The sequence below is a fragment of the Chiloscyllium plagiosum genome, chromosome 11 (genome assembly GCF_004010195.1).
Source record: "Chiloscyllium plagiosum isolate BGI_BamShark_2017 chromosome 11, ASM401019v2, whole genome shotgun sequence".
In the NCBI taxonomy this organism is placed as follows: domain Eukaryota; kingdom Metazoa; phylum Chordata; class Chondrichthyes; order Orectolobiformes; family Hemiscylliidae; genus Chiloscyllium; species Chiloscyllium plagiosum.
Genome location: NC_057720.1, coordinates 31,841,751 through 31,864,221, shown reverse-complemented (window position 1 = coordinate 31,864,221; position 22,471 = coordinate 31,841,751). Strand labels below are relative to the sequence as shown.

General features: G+C 40.7%; 2 protein-coding genes across 7 annotated transcripts in view; one reads left to right on the top strand and one right to left on the bottom strand.

The window, feature by feature from the left end:
* The window catches only part of LOC122554273 (BTB/POZ domain-containing protein 19-like), a 154,767-nt gene that overhangs the window by 85,136 nt on the left and 47,160 nt on the right, over positions 1-22,471 (bottom strand). For all 6 annotated transcript variants that reach the window (XR_006312954.1, XR_006312955.1, XM_043699030.1 and 3 more), the window contains exon 4: positions 9,757-9,816. Coding sequence is in view for 4 of the 6 variants with exons in the window: in XM_043699030.1 (XP_043554965.1) it covers positions 9,757-9,816 (60 nt within the window). In the remaining 2 variants the exon portion in view is untranslated. The remainder of the gene's footprint in view (positions 1-9,756; positions 9,817-22,471) is intronic.
* The window catches only part of LOC122554275 (dynein light chain Tctex-type 5), a 122,079-nt gene continuing 114,289 nt past the window's right edge, over positions 14,682-22,471 (top strand). The window contains exon 1 of the mRNA XM_043699046.1: positions 14,682-14,723. The gene's annotated coding sequence lies outside the window, so the exon portion shown is untranslated. The remainder of the gene's footprint in view (positions 14,724-22,471) is intronic.

Here is a 22,471-nt window from a genome sequence, read left to right as displayed (position 1 = left end):
ACTGATTATGGAATAAAGAGTGCGAACAAATCTGCATCAACTAGGACAGTCCCAATCAGGATAAAGAACACGTTCAGGCCCTTGTCATTCAAGCATTCACAGAAGCCTTATCATACTGTAACATGAGCAATACTCATAGAGTCAGACAATATCCGAAGTCCCAGAACTGTGGTTGTCAGCTCTGCCTAAAAGGAAGCAGTGACTTTTGGTACAATTACAACATTTAAAAGGCAGCCTGACGGGTATATGATTAGAAAGTGTCTAGAGGGATACGGGTCAAGTGCTGGCAAATGGGACTAGATTTATTTAGGATATCTGTTTGGCACTGATGAGTCGGACCCAAGGGTCTGTTTCCATGCTGTACGTTTCTATGACACTTACATTTATTATCTATTATCTGCAGAATCATCACATTCCAAGCACAAAGACGCACAGGTTAATTTCTGCTAGATGTTGATCTTTAATAAGTGCAGAGTCACACCACTGCTCTGTAATCAGCTAGTATGATCTGATATAATAAAAGTAAACATTTTGCAAACAGTGAGCAGGTCACCCAACATTTGCTGAGAGAGAAACAACGTTAGCATTTCAAGTTAAAATTTATCTACTGACTGTAATTTTCTAATAGATTTACAAGGGTACATTTATAATACTGAGATGGGGAACAAAGTGTATGATTACATAACCATTATGGACTCATCCATTCACAGCTCTTTTGATAGTGGAACAACCTATTTCAACCATCAACTAGGATCTGGACAATATCCAGACTGGAGTTGAAAAATGTTAGGGAACACCACATAAATACTGAGCAACACCAATCTTCCAAAATTAAAAAAGCAAAAGACTTCTGTGACCTCGAGCACCAACAGAATTCTTCAGCCCCTGTCACTATATTGCAAATCAGTACTGATCAAAAACTTAACTGAGAAAACCATATTAACAATGCTGTAACATGAGTCAAGCCAAGTACCCCATAACAGGACTGATCATCTCCTGGCTCATCAAAGCTTCTCCAGTTTTTACAAATCTCATCAGGATGTCACTCTCACACTGATATTTATGAAAGCTTGCAGTGCACAAATTGTCTGCTATGTTTCCTACATTACAAAGGCAAGCACATTTTGAAAGTACTGCATTGGCTGTAAAGTGCTTTGAAACATCTGATGATCAAGAAAGCTGCTATTTAAATGAAATTTGTCTTCTTTGAACTTGCTGAAAAGCTCAATTCATCACACAATAGCAATAATGCCATAAAATGTCAACACCATACAAATAAAAACAGTCAACTGATCTGTATCCATGCCAACAAACTCACCACCCAGCCCCTCTATTGCCACATCCTGTAGTCACTAACTACAGATGTACTACAACAACCTACCAAACTTACCATCAATTGCATCTTCCAGCTTTACAAACTTTATGACAGAGAAGGTTAAGAACAAGCTTGAATATTAGAACAGAACCATCTTGACGTTTGCTTGCAAGTCACACATCAACCTTGCCTTATCATTGTGTGACAAAATTCTGGAATTCCTACCTGACTAAATAGTTTTGCTCACCATCAAGTATGTTCAAAATAGCATAAGTAGACTTATTACTTTAAACTAAATCATTTTAGAACAATTAATATGTAATCTTGATAGGTTAATATTCAAACATACTGGATTAAACTAGTGAAATTCACATTTAGTCTTTTATATTCAGCATATTATAGACATAGGAAAATCTACTGAAATTTAGTTATACTGATGGTCACAACTTAACTAATTATCATCTATAATAAGATAGTTAATACTGAATTTCTTGAAGTGTTTTTATTCCTCTAATAACGTATGAACATTTTCTTTCTTATATGGCCTGTAGCATGACCAGGAATTTCCAATTTATTTTCAAAAATGTTGGACAGGAGAAGTCTTAATGAAATCTCACTTCCTGGGATCATCCAACAATATCTCTCATTTCATATGTTGTAGCAGCATCCTCACTTGTGTTTCCCATTTCTTTCTAAGAATATTTACAATGCCTATTGCCAACCAATCAAATGTTTCGCTGTTTCTGTGATAGCAATATACTTCTGGGTGAGACAGCAGTCATACATTGATCATAACCATAAGATATAGGAACAGAAATAGGCCATTCAGTCCATCAAATCTGCTCTGCCATTCAACAAGACCATGGCTGACCTGACAATCCATTGGTTAAGGGGTCACCCAGTTAAGACAAAGATGTGGATAAATTTCTTCCTTCAGAGGCAATGAATCTGTGGAATTCTTTACCGCAAAGGCAGGGCCAATAAATATATACTTAGATTTTTTTTTAAATCAATAATGGAATCAAGGATTATTAGGAAAAGTCAAATAATGGAGTTAAAGGTTATCAGGTCAGCCATGATCTCATTGAATGGCAGAGTAGACTCAATGGGGTGAATGGCCTACTTCTGCTCCTAAATCTTATGCTGTCAGAGCTTTCTTGTAGCCTCTAGTTCCAGAAGTTTATGTAAGCGCAGCGGGAGAAGATCTTGCTTTGTAATCAGGTAGACACTTGTCTCAGTAATGGCAAACACGAAACCATCATTGACTGTCTTAAGAACTCACTCATAAGAACATACGAAGTAGGAGCAGGAATAGGCCGTTTGGCCTTTTGAGCCTGCTCCACCATTCAATAAGATCATGGCTGATCTTTTCATGGCCTCAGATCCACTTACCCGCACTCTCACCATATCCCTTAATTTCTTTATTGTTATGGGCGGCACGGTGGCACAGTGGTTAGCACTGCTGCCCCACAGCACCAGAGACCCGAGTTCAATTCCCACCTCAAGCAACTGCCTGTGTGGAATTTGCACATTCTCCCCGTGTCTGTGTGGGTTTCCTCCCACAGTCCAAAAGTGTGCAGATTAGGTGAATTGGCCATGCTAAATTGCCCGCAGTGTTAGGTGAAGGGGTAAATGTAGGGGAATGGGTCTGGGTGGGTTGCTGTTCGGAGGGTCGGTGTGTACTTATTGGGCCAAAGGGCCTGTTTCTACACTGTAAGTAATCTAAATCTTAAAAAAAACCTCAGCTTTAAAAACATTTACTGAAGTAGCATCAACTACTTCACTGGGCAAGGAGTTCCATAGATTAACAACCCTCGGGGTGAAGAAGTTCCTTCTCTATTCAATCATAAATCTGCCTCCTCTAATCTTGAGGCTGTGCTCTCTTGTCCTAGCTTCACCTGCCAGTGAAAACATCCTCTCTACTTTTCTATTTTATCTATTCCCTTCATAATTTTATATGTTTCTATAAACTCCCCCCTCAATCTTCTGAATTCCAATGAGTGTAATCCCAATCTACTCAGTCTCTCCTCATAAGCCAACTCCATCAACTCCAGAATCAACCTCGTGAAACCCCTCTGCATCCCCTCCACTGCCAGTACATCCTTTCTCAAGTAAGAAAACCAAAACTGCATACAGTACTCTAAGTACCAGCACCTTGTACTGCTGCAACATGACCTCCCTACTTTTAAACACAATCCCTTTAGCAATGAAGGACAAAATTCCATTTGCCTTCCTCATTACTTGTTGTACCTGCAGACCAACCTTCTATGATTCATGCACAAAGATAACCAGGTCCCTCTGCATAGCAGCATGCTGCAACATTTTACCATTCAAGTGGTAATCCTTTTTACTGTTATTCCTACCAAAATGTATGACTTCACATTTATTTACATTTTATTCTATCTGCCAGACATTTGCCCACTCACTCAATGTATCTATGTTCCCCTGCAAAGTTTCACAGTCCTGTGTACACTTTACTCTGCCATTCATCTTAGTGCCACCTGCAAACTTTGATACTCTACACATGGCCCCCAAATCCAAATCAGCTACATAAATTGTGAATAAATGCGGTCCCAACACCAATCCCTGAGGCACAACACTAGTCACTCTTTGCTTCCTGTTAGTCAACCAATCCTCAATCCATGCTAACACTTTACCCCTAATGCCATGCATCCTTATCTTATGCAGCAGCCTCATGAGTGGCACCTTGTCAAAGGCCTTTTGGAAATCCAGATATACTACATCCACTGGGTCCCCATTGTTCACCATGCTCAGAATTTCTTCATAGAATTCCAAAAGATTTGTCAAGCATGACCCCATGCTGCATCGGCCCAATGGGACAATTTCTATTGAGATTCCTTGCTATTTCTTCTTTTATAATAGACTCAAGCATCTTCCCCACTACAGATGTTGAGCTAACCAGTCTATAATTCTCTTTCTTTTGTCTACCTCCCTTTTTAAACAATGGCATTCACATTCCAATCTGCTGGGACTGCCCCTGAGTCCAGAAAATTTTGGAAAATTATCACCTACTATTTCTACCGCCATCTCCTTTACTATTCTGGGATGCCTTCCTTGAGGGCCAGGAGACTTACCAATCTTTAGCTCCATTAGCTTGCCCAACACTATCTCAATAATGATTGTCTCCAGGTCCTCATCTACCTTCATCTCGTTGTCAATTACTGGCATGTTATTAGTGTCCTCCACTGTGAAGACCGATACAAAATACCTGTTCAATGTCTCGGCCATTTCATCATACCCCATAACTAAATTCCCCTTCTCATTCTCTAAAGGGCCAACATTTACTTTAGCCACTCTTTTTAGTTTTATATATTTATAGAAACCTTTGCTATCGTTCTTTATATTCTGTGCTAGTTTTTTCTCACGTTTCTTATGTGGCTTTCTGTTGAGCTTTGAAGTTTTTCCAGTCTTCTGGTTTCATGCTGTTATTGGCCACTTTGTATGTCTTCTCTTTCGATTTGATAGCCTCCCTTATTTCCTTAGACACCCATAGCAGATTACCCCCTTTTTCTTTACAGTGCTTCCTTTTCGCTGGGATATACTTTTGCTGAGCACTTTGAAAAATTGCTTTGAAAGTTCTCCACTGCTCGTCAATTGTCCCACCATAAAATCTTTGCTTCCAGTCTACTTTAGCCAAGTTCTCCTTCATTCTATTGTAGTCCCATTTGTTCAAGTACAGGACCCTGGTATTGGATTCTATCTTCTCACCCTCTATCTGTATTACAAATTAAACCATACTGTGATCGCTCCTTCCAAGAGTCATTAATTATTCCTGTCTCATTACACAAGACCAGATCTAGGATAGCTTGTTCCCTTTTTGGTTCCATTACATATTGTTCAAGAAAACTATCACGGATATGCTCAACCAACTCCTCCTCAAGGCTACACAGTTCAGTAATGTCCTTTTGGAAAGAAAAAATAGCCATCTGTACTAAGTGTGGTCTATATATCACTTCAGACGCTTAAACTGAACTCTGAAATAGCCTTTAAGCAACTCAGTTCAAGAATAATAAGGGAATTAGCAACAAATGCAGGTTTTGTCAACGATACCCATATTCCATGAAAGAGTGAAGTAAATTATGCTCGATGAGTAGTTGATGGACAAATGTGCAGGGGAGACAGGTCTCAGCAGCATGACTGCTGTCAAGATCACAGCAGAAAAAATATTGCAGGAATTTAAACCATCTTTCCTTCCTTTCTCACTTAAATGTCATCCTTCCATATGATGCATGACAAATTGCCACTGCCTTCAGAAGCCAGCCATCTGTCTGCTGTCTCATGCCAGTAAATACTAACTCTTGTCCCTCTGCTTTCTCTTTCAGTCCCAGAAATTCCATTTAGTCCTCAAGTGGCAGAGGCAAAGAGGGCAACCACACCTCATAAACAAATACCTTGAAGCAGGAGTAGGTAATTTGGTCCACTGTCTACCACTGCAACAGTATTATCCTAACTTTTTATTTAGTTTCCCAGTTCACCACAGCCAAGTTTGCCTTAATGTCCTGATAGCTACCTTTACTTGGGTTAACACACTAATTATGGACCCATATCTCTCCCATTCAAACTGAACATGGAGACGCCTGGCATCCAATCCTAGATGTGAAGGTTTTCTACAATAGCACATTACAGTGCTACCTCACAATTCTTTCCAACTCTGTCCAAGCTTCCTGCATCACTCAAGATGGTTCATTATTGTCACTCAAAGGGAAAATTACTTTTCTTCTCCCTCAACAGCCCTTAGGGGAAGCTCTAGGGAGGCCTTGCTAAAACATGACACTGTTTTCTTTCCTGGGCTTTGAGGGCTCCAGTGGTGGATGAAACTGATAACCAGAGGTTGAGTGATGCTCCTGCGATGCAGAGAGTGAAGTGCTCACGAGTGCCTTTTAAATATGGTGCACAGAAGTTGGTGCCTGGAAGGTCCTAGCAATCACCTGCCCTGACACCTTTGGTGTGTGCTAATTAATTATTTAATTATTTGCTGATTATATATAACTAACTGTCAACATTTTTCAAAAATTATTTAGCCCCTTTCCTTACCACCACTTTTTGAATTAGCTACATAGTGTAGACCTTTAGAATGTAAAATAAAATAAAAATATTTGACAGCTTGTGTTTTCTGACCTCCAATTATTTACACACTCCCTAAAAAGTGTGGGCGGCACGGTGGCACAGTGGTTAGCACTGCTGCCTCACAGCGCCAGAGACCCGGGTGATGTGCAGGTCAGGTGAATTGGCCATGCTGAATTGCCCGTAGTGTTAGGTAAGGGTAAATGTAGGGGTATGGGTGGGTTGCGCTTCGGCGGGGCGGTATGGACTTGTTGGGCCGAAGGGCCTGTTTCTACACTGTAAGTAATCTAATCTAATCTAAGTAATCTAATCTAATCTAAAAAAAATTTACTCACCAGCCAATCAACTGATTGTTTTTCTGTGAGGTTAGTTTTTCTTTCACACTGCTGTCTCAGAACCCTCCTCTCACATGCTCGTCTAGGTACCCCACATTTCTGATGAAGGGCTTACGCCCGAAATATCGATTCTCCTGATTCTCGGATGCTGCCTGACCCGCTGTGCTTTTCCAGCACCACAGTCTGATCTCCAGCATCTGCAGTCCTCATTTTCTCTTAGGTGCTGCTGCTTGCCTGTTTCAGGGCTCTCCTCTCACTTGCTCCCATAGGTGCTGCTGTCTGACTGTTTCAGGAACTCCCTCCCATTGCTCCCTTCAGTGCTGCTGCCTGCCTGCCTGTCTGTTTCAGGGTCCTCCCCACACGTGCTCCCATAGGTGCTGCTGTCTGCCTGTTTCAGGGCCCTCCTCTCACCTGCTCCCCTAGGGTGCCGTTGTCTGCCTGTTTCAGGGCCCTCCTCTCACCTGCTCCCCTAGGTGCTGCTGCCTGCCTGTTTCAGGGCTCTCCTCTCACCTGCTCCCATAGGTGCTGCCGTCTGCCTGTTTCAGGGCCCACCATCACACCTGCTCCCATAGGTGCTGCTGCCTGCCTGTTTCAGGGCTCTCCCCACACCTGCTCCCATTGGTGCTGCTGCCTGCCTGTTTCAGGGCCCACCACCACACCTGCTCCCATTGGTGCTGCTGCCTGCCTGTTTCAGGGCCCTCCCCACACCTGCTCCCATAGGTGCTGCTGCCTGCCTGTTTCAGCTCTCCTCTCACCTGCTCCCATAGGTGCTGCCTGCCTGTTTCAGGGCATTCCTCTCACCTGCTCGCATAGGTGCTGCTACCTGCCTGTTTCAAGACCCTCCTCTCACCTGCTCCTATAGGTGCTGCTGTCTGTCTGTTTCAGGGCTCTCCTCTCACCTGCTCCCATAGGTGCTGCTGTCTGCCTGTTTCAGGGCCCTCCCCACATCTGCTCCCATAGGTCCTGCTGCCTGCCTGTTTCAGGGCTCTCCTCTCACCTGCTCCCATAGGTGCTGCAGCCTGCCTGTTTCAGGGCCCTCCTCTCACCGCTTCCTGACGCGCTGCTCCCTGCCTGTTACAGGGACCTGCTGCTGGGTCTCCCCTCTCACAATCCTCTAAGTGCTGCTTCCTGCTGTCCTGAGTCCTGCTCTTACACAGTCCACTCTACTCATCATTACAGCTTGCAATCAGAGACTAGTGCCATTGCAAATAGTGATATGCTCAGCATGATTTCGCAGGAGCAAAGGAGGTGGGTTATGATGGGGCAGGAACCTGCCATTCTGATTGAAAGCTTGCATTCTAGACCTGATGGTCAAGTTAGGAGCCTACCATCCATACGATTGATACCAATCCACAAGGACCTTCCAGTTGTACTGCGCTGCTTGCCAGTAGACATGTGCACAAGATGAGAGGTATTCAATTTCAGCTTCTGTGCTGTAGTTATGCACAGCATCCAGAACATATAATCAACCATGGAGTAACAGTGCAGAGACACCACAAGAATTGAAATTCTGGTGACAATTCCAAAAAATTAGACAGAAGCTCAGATGGCCATCACTTTGGCCATGTGGGCCAACATTTCTTCTGGCTTTCAAAAAGTACCATTTAAAAACCTATTATTTTCTGCACCTGACCCTCTGCTTTCAACTTCACAGATGCTGCCAGACCTGCTGAGTTTCTCCAGCAATTTCTGTTTTTATTTCAGATCTTCACCATCCTATTTCTTTGTTTTACTTGAGTGAATGCTTGGAATTCTGATGCTGGAAGACTGTGCAAGCTCAGATGTGTTCAAGACAGAGATCGACAGATTCTCGATTATTAAGGGAATCCAAAAAAGAGCTGGGAAAATGGCACTGCGGTAGACGACTAGCCATCAATTGGACTACAAAGCTGGATAGTCTATTGCTGATCCTATATTCCTTTGGAAATTTATCATGGACGTTTATGTAAGAAGTACAGTTCATCTTGACAAATGACCGAGGAAATGTCATATGAAGGAGAACGAGTTTTCTGTTTGCAGTTGAAGGTTACTATTTTTCAGTCATTTATTAGGAAATTGTATCTTCAGCACTTCCCTTCAATTTCTTTTCACTGGGGGAGCAGTTCCATCTCTGCCATCAGCCTTTCAGTACCTCAGTCAAGGAGAATACTTTGGAACATATGAAAAAGAGAAGTTTTTCAGCCACCCAAACCTGTTGCAACATTTTAATAGGTGGACTGAACTATTTGGACTACCCAACATTTTAATTCCAGACAAAAACAGCAGTTCCATGGGAATGGAACAAGGTGGCAATTGCAATGTATAAATGCTTCTATGTCAATAACCTTTATCAAAATTTTAAACTCTAAGATTTTTCTTGATGTATCTAATTTCGGGGAAAAAAGCTATTTGAGAACACTAGAAAGTTAAAGCAGGAACTGGAGCAACATTTACGATTTGATCATAAAAATGCAGGAATAATAATGTAATTAACACACTAAAAAAATTGAAAGCTGTTAAAAGAAAGAAAAATAATAGAAACTGTTTTAATGCTCAGTGGAGACTGGGTAAGAGACCTGGCTCAGTTTAAGTCCAAGGCCCTTATTGCAAACTCTGAGTGAACAGAAAATCAGCAGTTTCTGCTCTCCATCAGCTAACAGTTGGAGGTGGGGGGGAAACAAGGCTGCCCTAGGAGGGCTTTGGGTTTGTAGTATTTCCATTATGGGTGTAGAAAACCCAGTCCTGCTTCTGCAGGTACAGCTCAAAATATTAGCTATTTCCTGAGCTGTTGTGTGAGTGGTTTCCCATGGCTAAAGCTGAGAAGCAACAGCTAACATGGAAATGGCCCAAGAAAAATTAATTAAAAATGGATTCAAATCTCTAAATATCATATTACCCAAGGTTACAGGGGTATTACATCTTTCCACAGATACAACCAGGAAACGGGTCAATAAAAATACAAATTTAATCACCAGCCACTGACAACCAATAAAGGAAATTTATAACAATGTATGTGGCTCAAATAAACTGTTCAGGGCTTACCTGCAATGCTTCACAGGCCGATTCTACTGTCAGGGTACTATTGATATAGTCCACGCACATCTGAAAAACAGGGCCATCAATGATTAGATGAAAGATGGCCCAAATTAGGCATTAACTAGAAGAAAGACTTATGTTATGTTGTATAGGGTGCAAGGCTCAGAAAGGGTTAACATTGAAGAGCACATTGAGCACCACTCCACTGTTTGTCTCAAATGGCCGAGGTAGATGGACAGCTTAGGTCTTACTCATTTGCGATCCTATCATCCTCATAGTCTCTGTAGCAATGTCTATCAATGTACATAGTTGTTTATACACATTTCATTCAGACAGGATCCTCTTCTCATTAAAGAAACTTATGCTTTTCCTTTTCCACATCAGACCAAGCAGTCCCTTAGTCCCTCAGATCCTTACCCTAGAAGAGGATAGTGGTGTGCCTACCCCATGGTGAGCAATTGTGCAAATAACATCAGACAACAAGGTGGTTTGCATTGAAGATTGCTCATAGAACATGGTGAGCAGCAATGCAGATTCCATTTAGCAATTTCATTGAACACGCTGGCAGCAGTGGGAGCATGATGAGCTTCAGACACAGCTTTAAGAAACCACGACAAATTTAAGAATCCTGCTCATGTAATCAGACGTAGAGTCATAGAGATGTACAGCACGGAAACAGACTCTTCGGTCCAACTTGTCCATGGCGACCAGATATCCCAACCCAATCTAGCCCCACCTGTCAGCACCCAGCCCATATCCCTCCAAACCCTTCCTATTCAGATACCCATCCAGATACCTTTTAAATGTTGCAATTGTACTGGCCTCCACCACTTCCTCTGGCAGCTCATTCCATACATGTATCACCCACTACGTGAAAACGTTGCCCCTTAAGTCTCCTTTTATATATTTCCCCACTCACCCCGTTATATGTTAAAATTCCCTGACCAACTGGATCTCAATATAGTTAACTGTATTTCTCTTAACCTTCAAAGCAAATTAGCCCCTAGTCAGACCTGTACAAATCCAATTAATACTGAATAATAAATGAACAATAAGTAATGTATGTACTTTGTACATTATACAGAGTAATCTTAAATAGCTCATTCAAAAGATCATCAGGGCTATGGATAAGCATAATGGAGCACTAATTGCTCATTGGGACAATGGCATGTGGCTGGAGTAGATATTTCTGTTGTGTATTTGTTTCCCATGATCTGTACTGAACAGAACATCGGTTCTTTAGATAAAAAGAGATTATTTTCAACTGAGTTACGTGGAATTTTATTGTCCTGGAACACCCAATTTCAAGTGTTTCCACTTTGTAGGCTCATTGCTCCTCTCCACCTAATCACCCTCTCTAATTTAAAGCCACTTGTTAGATTTTGGCTGCCTCCAAACATTTACTACTGCCTGAATGCAGCTCACCAGCACTGATTCCAGCTCATTTTCATGTTTTCATGCGAGTCATAGTGGCATTTTCAGCCAGCATTAATCCTGCTTATCGTTGATTTGTAAGACCAACCTGATAAAATTTATAGACATATTTTTTGAGGAATGGATTTCTGTTGGTTAGTTGTATTTCATTCTGAAGTAACAGATAGCAATTTCAGGTTACAAAAGTAAATTTGAGTAATTGGATTTGCTGGTTCCTGCTACAATTATGAGTCTTTGGTGAAGTGAGCTCCTGGGAGAACGGAGGCTGCAGTTTGGAGCTGTCAAGGCACTTTAGACACTGCCCCATTGTTCTCAACTCGTCACACTGCATTGCAACAACCACAGGCTTAGTGCTTTTGGAATCGTGAGACCACTGATTGTTTTTCAAATATATAATAAAGCAACCTCTCAGGATTGTAAATAATATAGCATTGCTACTAATAATATAAGCATTATTTGAAGGCTATTAAGTCAAGTTACATCACTTTTCTGTTCAGTAGTTCTTGATAAACACCTGTCCTCTTCAGATTGGCCAATGTATCAGAACCTCCATGATCAGTGTAGTAACAGTCTTTGTACATCAGGTAGCACCATGGAGCAATTTCTTTGATTTTCAAGGTAAACACCTTGAGGTCATTCTGATTTTCTTGTGCCAAGGTAAGTTAATTAATTTTTAAAACTAATACTTAATAAGTATCTTCTAATTTTGAATTTTTACTTTACTTTGTCCCGGAGAGGTTACCTTCAGCTGATTTCATATGTCACCCACTTAGATAGACAGGTTCAAAACCATATTTCTTCATCCCATCAAAACTCCACTGCAAATGTACAGCTTTTGACTTGTGTTAGCTCCCCTTTGTACACTTCTGGGACTTCCAATTTCATTATGTCATTTTGTTACCATTCATCTGCCTCCAAGTGTCACTACCTCCCCACTTTGTGCATCGGCCTTCCACCACCTTCTCTTATGTGTTCCTTATCCATGGTTATCCAATCAGCCAGTAACTGGCTTTGTTTCAGAGTTGTCTCCACTCTATTGCCACTACCAGGCTTTCTACAGCTTTGACAGTACAACAGGTAGCCTGAAAAGCCAGTCAGAATTTTTTTTAGCTGTTGCAAACTTAAAGTCTTCCCCAAATATTTTCTGTTTTGCCTATCGGCCTTCTTGAAAACACTGACCATTCCTTAGTTACAATTTGTTGATGCATTTGGAGCAATCAAGAGTTCACAACATACACTAAAGGAGCCTTCCACATCCATCAAAGTTTTACCTGCACATCCACTAATATCACTTATTGTATCCATTGCTCCCGATGCAGTCTCCTCTACATTGGGGAGACTGGGCGCCTCCTAGCAGAGCGCTTTAGGGAACATCTCCGGGACACCTGCACCAATCAACCACACCGCCCCGTGGCCCAACATTTCAACTCCCCCTCCCACTCTGCCGAGGACATGGAGGTCCTGGGCCTCCTTCACCACCGCTCCCTCACCACCAGACGCCTGGAGGAAGATCGCCTCATCTTCCGCCTCTGAACACTTCAACCCCAGGGCATCAATGTGGACTTCAACAATTCCCTCATTTCCCCTTCCCTCACCTCACCCTAGTTCCAAACTTCCAGCTCAGCACTGTCCCCATGACTTGTGCCTGATCTGCTGTGCTCTTCCAGCACCACTAATCCAAAATCTGGTTTCCAGCATCTGCAGTCATTGTTTTTACCTATACCACTGTACCCCTCAGCTTAATGAAGTTAACAGGTTGTCTAGAATGAACTTTGGGTGTTATAAGTACAAAAGCAACTAAAAAAAATTACAAGTTGTTCTACTGTGCTGGTCACATTGAAGGATGGCAGCACGTTTACTCTCACCAGTATGCAAAGTAGAAAAGTTTGAAAATAAGTGACAAATTGACATAATTCTTCTTGATGTCCATCCTGTCCAATAAACAATTGAGTCTGGTCCACCATCCTATGCAGACTAGTCATGCTGACCGCTTGGGGAAAATAAAACATAAAAAAAGGACAGAAGCATGCTGAGTTTGAGCAAATACCCTCAAAAGGGTTTGTGGCCTTTTCTGGAGTACTGTGTGCAGTTCTGGCTGACCTGCTGTAGAGAGGATATTATTAAATTGGAGAGGGTTCATAGAAGATTTACCAGGATGTTGCTGGGAATGGAGGGTTTGAGTTATAAAAATAGGCTGGGACTTTTTTCTCTGGAGCATAGGAGTTTGACCTCAGAGATTTATAAAATCATGAGGGACATAGATAAAGTGAATAGCAAGAGTCTTCTCCCTAGGATGGGGGAATTCAAAACTAGGGGGCATAATTTTAAGGTGAGAGGAAAATATTATAAAAAGGACATGATGGGCAACATTTTTACACAGAGTGTGTTTCGTGTGTGGAATAATATGCCAGAGGAAGGGGTGACAGTTACAACAATTAAAAGACATTTGGATAGGTACATAAATAGGAAAGGTTGAGAGGGATATGGGCTAAACACAGATAAGTTGGACTAGTTCAGTTTTGGAACATGGTTAACGTGGGCTAGTTGGACCAAAGGATCCAGTTGCCTGCTATATGGCTCTATACCTCTAAATCTATTGGTTTCAGGCACTCTTTAATACTTACCCAAAACAACCATAATTCATAAGCAGTCAAAGCTGGTGTCACCTGATTTCCAAACACAGACACCAAAAATAGTTTGAAAGCCAAAATTCACCTTTAAGAGCTTAGAATATATAACTCAATTGAGATCAAAGAATCTCTATAGTGTGAAAGTAGGCCATTTGGCCCAATGAGCTAACATCAACTGACCAAAGAGCATCCTACCCAGATCTTCCTGATATTTTTAAATGATAATCACACGCAAATTTGGCCAATAAAATGAAAAGCCAATTTGCAAAGCAATCTTCACAAATAATGTGTGCACTCGCCAATGCTCCCAGGTACTTTGTAGGGTGGTCGAAGCGGGGAGGAGAGAGTGGAGGTTATGCTGGGTACTCAGTAGCAATGCAGCTGGATATAGAGATTCAGCAGCATGGGACCAAAATGATTTCATTGCAATTATAGATTTCTACACCAATGGAACCATGACTTTACAAGTGATGTTAAATCAATTTACACTAGATAGATGAATTGTGATGAATTGAACTAGTGTCCATTATTTTGTTTAAAATATATCATCAATGTAAAATGACTTGTTCACACACAATCCCATCTATGATCTGAAACTTAAACTTTATGTGGATGCTACATACTTCAAGGAAAACAATCCATCATTTAACTGTAACCTGGAATGCACATGTAACTTCATCAGAAAACCAGTTTTACTAGCTGTGTTGAACATTTTTTTTATAACAGATCAGTTGTATTAATTAAAATAACACAGAAGAGGAACATTTATAGAAAGCAAGCTTATAGTTAAGCTATTCTACAGCCCAATAAAAAGTCTGGAAACAGTTTTCAAGTGGTTAATCAAGCATTTAGCCATTCTGCTTTGAATTCTTCTCACAGATCTGGAAATGAAATGCTTTTTGGAAGGAAGTAAGTAAAGTCTTTGTATGAATTGCATGAGCTTATGTTGCCTAATTTGGCCTCATGTTACAAAGCAAAATAATGCTAATTGCTAAAACATGAAATCTGCTGTTTTTTGCACTTTTAATTACCATGAAGAACAGGCCTCTGAAAGGTGGTCTTTCAGATAAAATCTACCAGCTGAACAAAATAAGCTTTACAACTTATAGTTACAAAGGCATTAGAATGGCCCCATGGAGCGTGATGACAAGAGCCTCAAATGCAAATTGTTTCGGCTGGAACAATTCACTCTAATTTCAATGCATAATAGGCAACAGCAACAGTCCAGCCACAATCGGGTTCAAGCAGTTTTAATTTTGCAATCAGAAAATGGCAGCCTTCTTCCTGTTGGTCCTAATGAAATGCAGTAAGAATTCTAGAGGTATATCAGTCCTCAATTCTGCAAACAACATATTAACAGACAAAAGACTGTTCTCTTTCATGAAGTACAGCCTTGTCACGCATCCCGTTTATGAGCAAATACACCTCATGTTTCATGGATATTTAAAATCTTTATCATGATGCATTCCAGGAAACAAAGAACAGTATAACACAGAACAAGATATCAGAAGCAATGATCAAAAGCTTGGTCATACAATTTTAAGCAGCATTGAAAAGACGGAGGGGATGTTAGAAAGAGGAGTTGGTGAGAGAATTGTAGAGTGCAGGACCTAGACAACTGCAGGCACAAGAATCAATACATCTAGACTTTTCTATTCAACAATTCCTATGCATTTCTGATTTCATGCCTCCAAAGTTGCACCATCTATAAATTTACCCTCACCATAACTTCTCTGCCCAGATCCCAGCTTACCCCAAGTTACGTTCACCCATCAATCCTGTGTTCACTGACCTACAATACCTCTGAGTCCAGCAACACTTCAATTTCAAAATTGACACACTTTTTTAAAAATCCCTCCTTGCCCTTCCTATCTTTCTCTGAGATCTCTGCAGTTTTCCAATCCTGTGCCTTGCAGATCTATTTCTATCACTCCATCATTGTCAGCGATGTCTTCAGTTGCCTAGTATCTAAGTTCTAGAAATCCCCCTTAAAATCTTTCCAGCTGGCATTTTCTGAGGTCGATGGAAGTTTTATTCCCGAGGCAGACAGTGGGCAGTTCTGTGGGATAGCCATGGAATCAGGTGCCATGACAATTGAGATCACTGGAAGATGCCCCACCAATCTGATGCTGGCAGTCCCTCATGCCATGAGCACCAGCAATGGCTTCTGAGGGGACTGCATTGATCGAGATGCCGGGAACTGGAACCTTGTTGTAAGGGAGAACCTTGTTAGAAATCCACCTTCAAATTCGTGGGTAGAAAGCAGCCACCAAGCCCTCTTCAAGTACGAGTCTAATGCTTACTAACACTAAGTGGTGAAGATGATCTCATGAAAGTTTTGGTAGAAGAGACACATGCTTGAGTAATAAGAAAGATGTATTACTCAATACTAAGACAGGAAGTGCAGTAGAACAACTTTCCATACATTACTACATTAACACGAGGTAAGAGATTGCAGGTAAGTCTAATCTACATGATTGCACACTACAGTGTCTATCTGCAGACTGGAACAGACTGAGGCAGAATGACTAGTTCAGACAGAGACATATCATATATATATTCAATTGGGCAGAGCTCCATTAAGTGTTCAGTATTAACCTTTCTAAGCCAAATATCTTAGACAATCTCTCCATCTCTACCCATCCCCCCAAAGCTTTTAGATGTAAATCAAGTTTACCACTCTCTGTTCTACCACTCCTACCCCCACTCCCAAGTCATAGAATCTCAGAATTTACAAGTTTGTCTTAATTTGTAGGAGTAAGTAGTTGTTTTCTTGAGGATAATTGACACAGATATTGCTCTTTGTCATTCTGTGCCACTGTCAGGTTTTTATTTATTGAATGTTTTTCACTGAAGACATTTGCTGATGAACTATTGACATTGACTGTTGTAAATGGTTTGGAGAATCTTAATTTTCCTTGAAGCATGTAATGGAAGATAATTAGATTTACAGAGTCAGAAACAGCATAGAAACAGACGCTTGGTACAACTTATTCATGCCGACAGATATCCTAAATTAATCTAGTCCCATTTGCCAGCATTTGGCCCATATCCCTCTAAACCCTTCCTTTGCCTTTTAACTGTTGTAATTATACCAGCTGTCACCACTTCCTGCAGCCCATTCCATACACGCACCATTCTCTCTGTGAAAAAGTTGTCCTTTTAAATCTTTCCTCTCTCACCTTAAACCTATGCCTTTCAGTTTTACCCTGGGAAAATAACCTTGTCTATTTACCATATCCATGTTCCTCATGATTTTATAAACCTGTATAAAGGTCACCCTTCAGCCTCTGACACTCCAGGGAAAATAGCTCCAGCCTATTCAACCTCTCTCTATAGCTCAGAACCTCCAATCTTGGCAACATCCTGATAAATCTTCTCTGAACCCTTTCAAGTTTCACAATATCCTTTCTATGGCAGGGAGCCCAGAATTGCATGTAGTATTCCAATGGTGCCCTAACTAATTTTCTGTACAGCCGCAACATGACTTCCTAACTCCTTTATTCAATGCACTGACCAATAAAGGAGAGCATACCAAACAAATTCTTCACTATCCTATCCACCTGCAACTCCACTTTCAAATAACTATGAATCTGCACTCCAAAGTCTCTGATCAGCAACACTCCCCAGGACTTTACCATTAAGTGCATAAATCCTGTCCTGATTTGCCTTTCCAAAAAGCAGCGCCTCACATTTACCGACCGTATATACTTGAGTAACAGTCGGCCTCATGTAAAAGTTGACCTTCTATTTTTGGCCAAAAAAAGTCTGGAATCTTCCTTATATATAGTGTAAAAGTCGACCCTAGTTCTTCACAAATAACAGATCAACATTTATGAGTCAGTGTGCCGGTCATTGAATTCAGCTCCAGGTTTCCAATTTGCCGGTCATCCTGCTGTGTTCTGGGCTTCCAGCTTTACTCTGGGTTTTCAGAATTACCGTAATTCTTTTTTTTTCTTTATTCATTTCGAGACCAATGGGCTTCTGGTTATGCTGGTATGAATTTCGATAGGCATTACGTTTAGCCACTCAAAAGTAGTATTCGTGTAATAGTCAACCCCATAAATTTAACCTTAAAAAGTAGTCAAACAATTTGGCTATTACTCAATGTTATATGGTAAATTAAACTCCATCTGCCACTCCTTGACCCATTAGCCCATCTGACCAAGATCCTGTTGTGCTTGGAGGTAACTTTCTCCTCTGTCCACTACACCTCCAATTTTGGTGTCATCTACGAACTTACTAACCATACCTCCTATCTTCACATCCAAATTATTTATATAAATAACAAAAAGCAGTGGACCCAACACAGATCCTGTGGCACACTTTTGGTCACAAGCCTCCAGCCTGATAAGCAACACTCTACCACCACCCTCTGTTTCCTACCTTGGATTGGTGAAAGAAGTCTTTTGATTTTGTCATAAGGTGAGCATCTTTCACAGTGATACCTGTTCTTTTCACTGATGTCATCATGTTGTTTGGTGTTATTGTCAATGGCATTGGCTATACAGTGCTGGCAATCTCTTTTTGAACACTTTCTCTGTGGACCAATTGTATTTAGAGTTCACTATTGGTTTCAGATAGTGGTTCTACCAGAGTTGTTTTCTGGAAGTCAAGTGCTGACAAACTTTCCATAGATGAGGAACAAGTAAACAGTTTTTCTAGCCCAATGAAATTGAAGTTTGTTTTCTTTCGGTAATGTAAAACAGTTGTTTAACACAAACATAGCTTAACTAACATGGTTTGTGCTTCTGTCTGGATTCCGCCAGCATTATTTTATGATTTGTACAGATTTCTTGTTGCTGACTTGTGACAAGTTGGTCAATGGTAGATGTCTTCTTGCTGATTGTCACCCTTGTTCAAATTTCAAGATTTTTCGGGCAAAATATGTTTTTTTGGTCAGAAATGAGGTTTTCTGGTTTTGTTTTGGCATGTTCTGTGAACTGATAATCTCAATGTCATAAAAATTTAATATTCCCTTAACCATAGGCGTTGCTCTCTATAACAGTACAATAGATTGCAAATTTTTTTTCAACAAGGAAGTATTGTCAGAAAGCACACTGATATTCACTACTGGATCAACTCTGAATTGAGTGGGATATCCATTGGCCCTCAGTCCTGTTTGGTTCATTGGACACTAGTTTTCCCGAAGAATGATTATGTAGACATATCATCAGCTAAGAGTACATGTTCAAATGAAAGTATATTCTGGGAATCAGGATTATTTTCTAATGACATTTAGTTCCAAGTATTAATAACTTCTTTGAAAACTCAACAAGCATTACTTATGTTGCATAAGGAACATTTCCTGTTTCTGCGTATTTTATGAAAATAACACTTTCATTTCACTTTCAAGTGACATTTTTGTGATCCAGCTGGACATTGCTTTGGTTTGTGTGTCTTTTTCTGTTCCACGTCTTGGACAATGAGTTCAAGCATCAAAACAATTTAAAAATTCCAAGATGGCAGAGTAGGACACCTCAGCTGAGGTTTACCTGCTCCATCCATTTCTTTTCCTTTATTATATTTTTGTGTTTCCTTTTCTTCTTACCTCGCAATCCTTGAGCCTCAAGTGAAGTGATCGCAAACCCCTGGCCTCAATGTGGACTCCTGACCACGAGAACCTTGAGTGAAGCCATCAAGGATTCCCAGACTGAGTGTGGACTCCGGGCCTCAAAAGCCTCGAGGTGAAGCCAGAGCAGACTCCCGTCCTCAAGGTGAAGCCAGTGCGGACCCCTGTCCTCGAGGTAAAGCCAGTGCAGACTCCCAGTCTCGAGGTGAAGCCAAAGCAGACTCCCGTCCTCGAGGTGAAGCCAATACAGACCCCTGTCCTTAAGGTGCAGCCAATGCAGACCCCTGTCCTTGAGGTGAAGCCAATGCAGACCCCTGTCCTCGAGGTGAAGCCAGTGCAGACTCCTGTCCTCGAGGTGATGCCAGTGTGGACTCTCAGCCTCAAGGTGATGCCAGCACCAACTCCCAGCCTCGAGGTGAAGCCAGTGTGGACTTCCAGCACTCTCAGCCTCAAAAGCCTCAAGGTGAAGCCCAGCGCAGTCTGGAGGTGATGCCCGGTGTAGACTGAAGTCTAGGGCCGGCTTGGACTGGGTTGGAAGGACTGTTATTCTGAACTTTTATTTCTTTATTTTTCTAATTTATTCCTATGATTTTGTACTTTTGTACCTAATGCTGGACCTTTTATTTCTTTATTCTTCTATTTTGTTCCTAAGAACTTGTATTTAAGATTCTGTACCTAGGTACCTTTGTACCTAAGATGGCGCCATAAGTGATAACTTGTAATCTTCTCACTGTGCTCATGACAGTACATGTGACAATAAAGCTAATTCTAATTCTAAATTTTTTTGTATTGGTCTGGTTTATGATTGTTTGATTGATTGTTTAGCAAATTATGAAGTTTGTGTGTACTGATGGCCGTCTGGCCTAAACTTGTTCTTCTGCTCCCCAGATTTTGCTGTGGATTTTCGAGTCCCACCTTCTAATACAGTCATTGTAAAATCTTCTTTGGATTACAGTCATAGAGACATACAGCACGGAAACAGATCCTTCGGCCTAACTTGTCCAAGACAATCAGTCATCCCAATCTGACCTAGTCCATTTGGTCCATATCCCTCTAAACCTTTTCTATTCACATACAATTACAACATTTAAAAGGTATTTGGATGGTATCACTCTCCACCACTTGGGAAAGTTCAGGTCATGGGATAATAGGTCTGGAGGAAGATATCTAAGTCGAAAAAAAAATAGCAGAAGTGGGCCATATGCCCCTTCAAGCCTTCTCTCAATTGACAGATGTACAGAGTTAGTGAGGACATGGACATCATTTCAGCAAGGATAAGAATGCTTGATGCAGGATAAGATATGTCTAGAAAAGTTTTTGACCTGCTCAGTGTGGAGATCTACCCGGGATAGTCATGTCCGAAGGTGGCAAATGCAAAACTGAGAGTTTAAGCATGCAAATTAAAATGAGAGATCAGCTGAAGCAGAGGATGCAATAAGTGATCTTACAAAGGAAGAAGTTGGTGCCCTTCACAAAAGAGAATATACTGGGCTACATTCAATGGTCAATTCAATACCAAGATTTCAACAGAAAACAAAGACACCAAAGTCCCAAAGTACAACATTGATGAAAGGAAAATTTTAGAAACCTCTGTAATAATAGCACAAGGAGGAAGTTCTCAATAGAACACTCAATCATCGAGGCACAGTCACTGTGTTTGGTTTCATCTTTCACCCCTAATCATTCTGGGTCAAAATAGAGTGAATTATACTGATTTTCTTTGATTATAAAATGAAAATACATCTCTTTATAAAATGTGACACTTTCTTCATTGCTGGATGTCACCCTCATTCAGTTAGTTTCTGTAAATTCATGCACTGAAGGAATTTCATGAAGCACAGACAGAATAGGACACTAGTCAGATTCTAAAGGCTTTCAATATCTTCTGCTTTTGACAGATTAACAATGTTCCCTGAGGTCTTGTTTTTAAAAACCCTTCCAAAGAGAATTAATCTAAAAATAGATCTTTATTTAGGGCATGGACTTTAACCCTTGCTCGTACATTCCATATGTACACACCGTCTTTAAAAATTAATTGGTAAATTCCACATAAAAATTGATTAGTCTGAAAATCCAAGCACCTAATTTATAAATGACACAGAAATATAGGAAACATGGTCATGCCAACAAGTTCCTAAGGATCACAGGGAAGTAAAACAGATGTCAAATTGCTCGTCTTCTTTTGTAAACTTATAAAGATCAGGCAAGTGCTAAGTGTTCCCATACATGCATGTGATATGCCTTGTAAATGGTGTGTGCCTGTGTGCCAGCCAGAGGTTGCTGTGTGATTTGCTTCATAGTGAGTGGGAGCACTGATAATAGCCACACTGACATTCCTACCACAGATCCAAACCACATCTATGAGCTGAGTCAACTGGGGTCAGTAACCCAGTTAAACTCCATTCTCATCATGTATCTGACCTCCCTCTTATTTAATTTCCTTTGAGATTTCTATAGAAAAATGTTCTCTAACATTAAACATAATTTAAGAAATCTCCAGAACATTTATCAAACCCACAAGCCCACTATTTAACACACAGCTCAACAATAGTGCCTTTATGACTCCAAAATCATGGAACTAATTTTACATAAGGGCCTGAATTATTATTGAAAGTTTGTTCTACAGCCTACGCAATGAAGCAAAATAACATTATAGTAATATATCCTAATCAATCCTGCAATTTTAACAAAACAGATCAATATTAATTTCTCATCTTACATATTTCTTCTTAGGATGAACAAGGCTTTAAGATAAAAAATATTAGGCAATTAGACAACAGAGACAGTGTGACCCTTTTCCCCAAAGCTGAAATCCCAACATATAATGGCATATTGTGGCAGAACAGAGAAACCTTTACTTTGCATCTAATTGTGCTAATTGTGGCTGGGGGTGCTTATAGCTGAGAAGAGATGTCTAAATAGAAAGAGGTTATTCCCTAGAATTAACAATTGCCAACAACACAAAAAACACTTGAAATATAAATACATTTTTAAAAGAAATGAACTATTAACATTTTTTTTGGAGAAAAAACACATGCTGTGATGAGGAATAAATTTGAGATTGTATTCAATAGAACACTGTAAC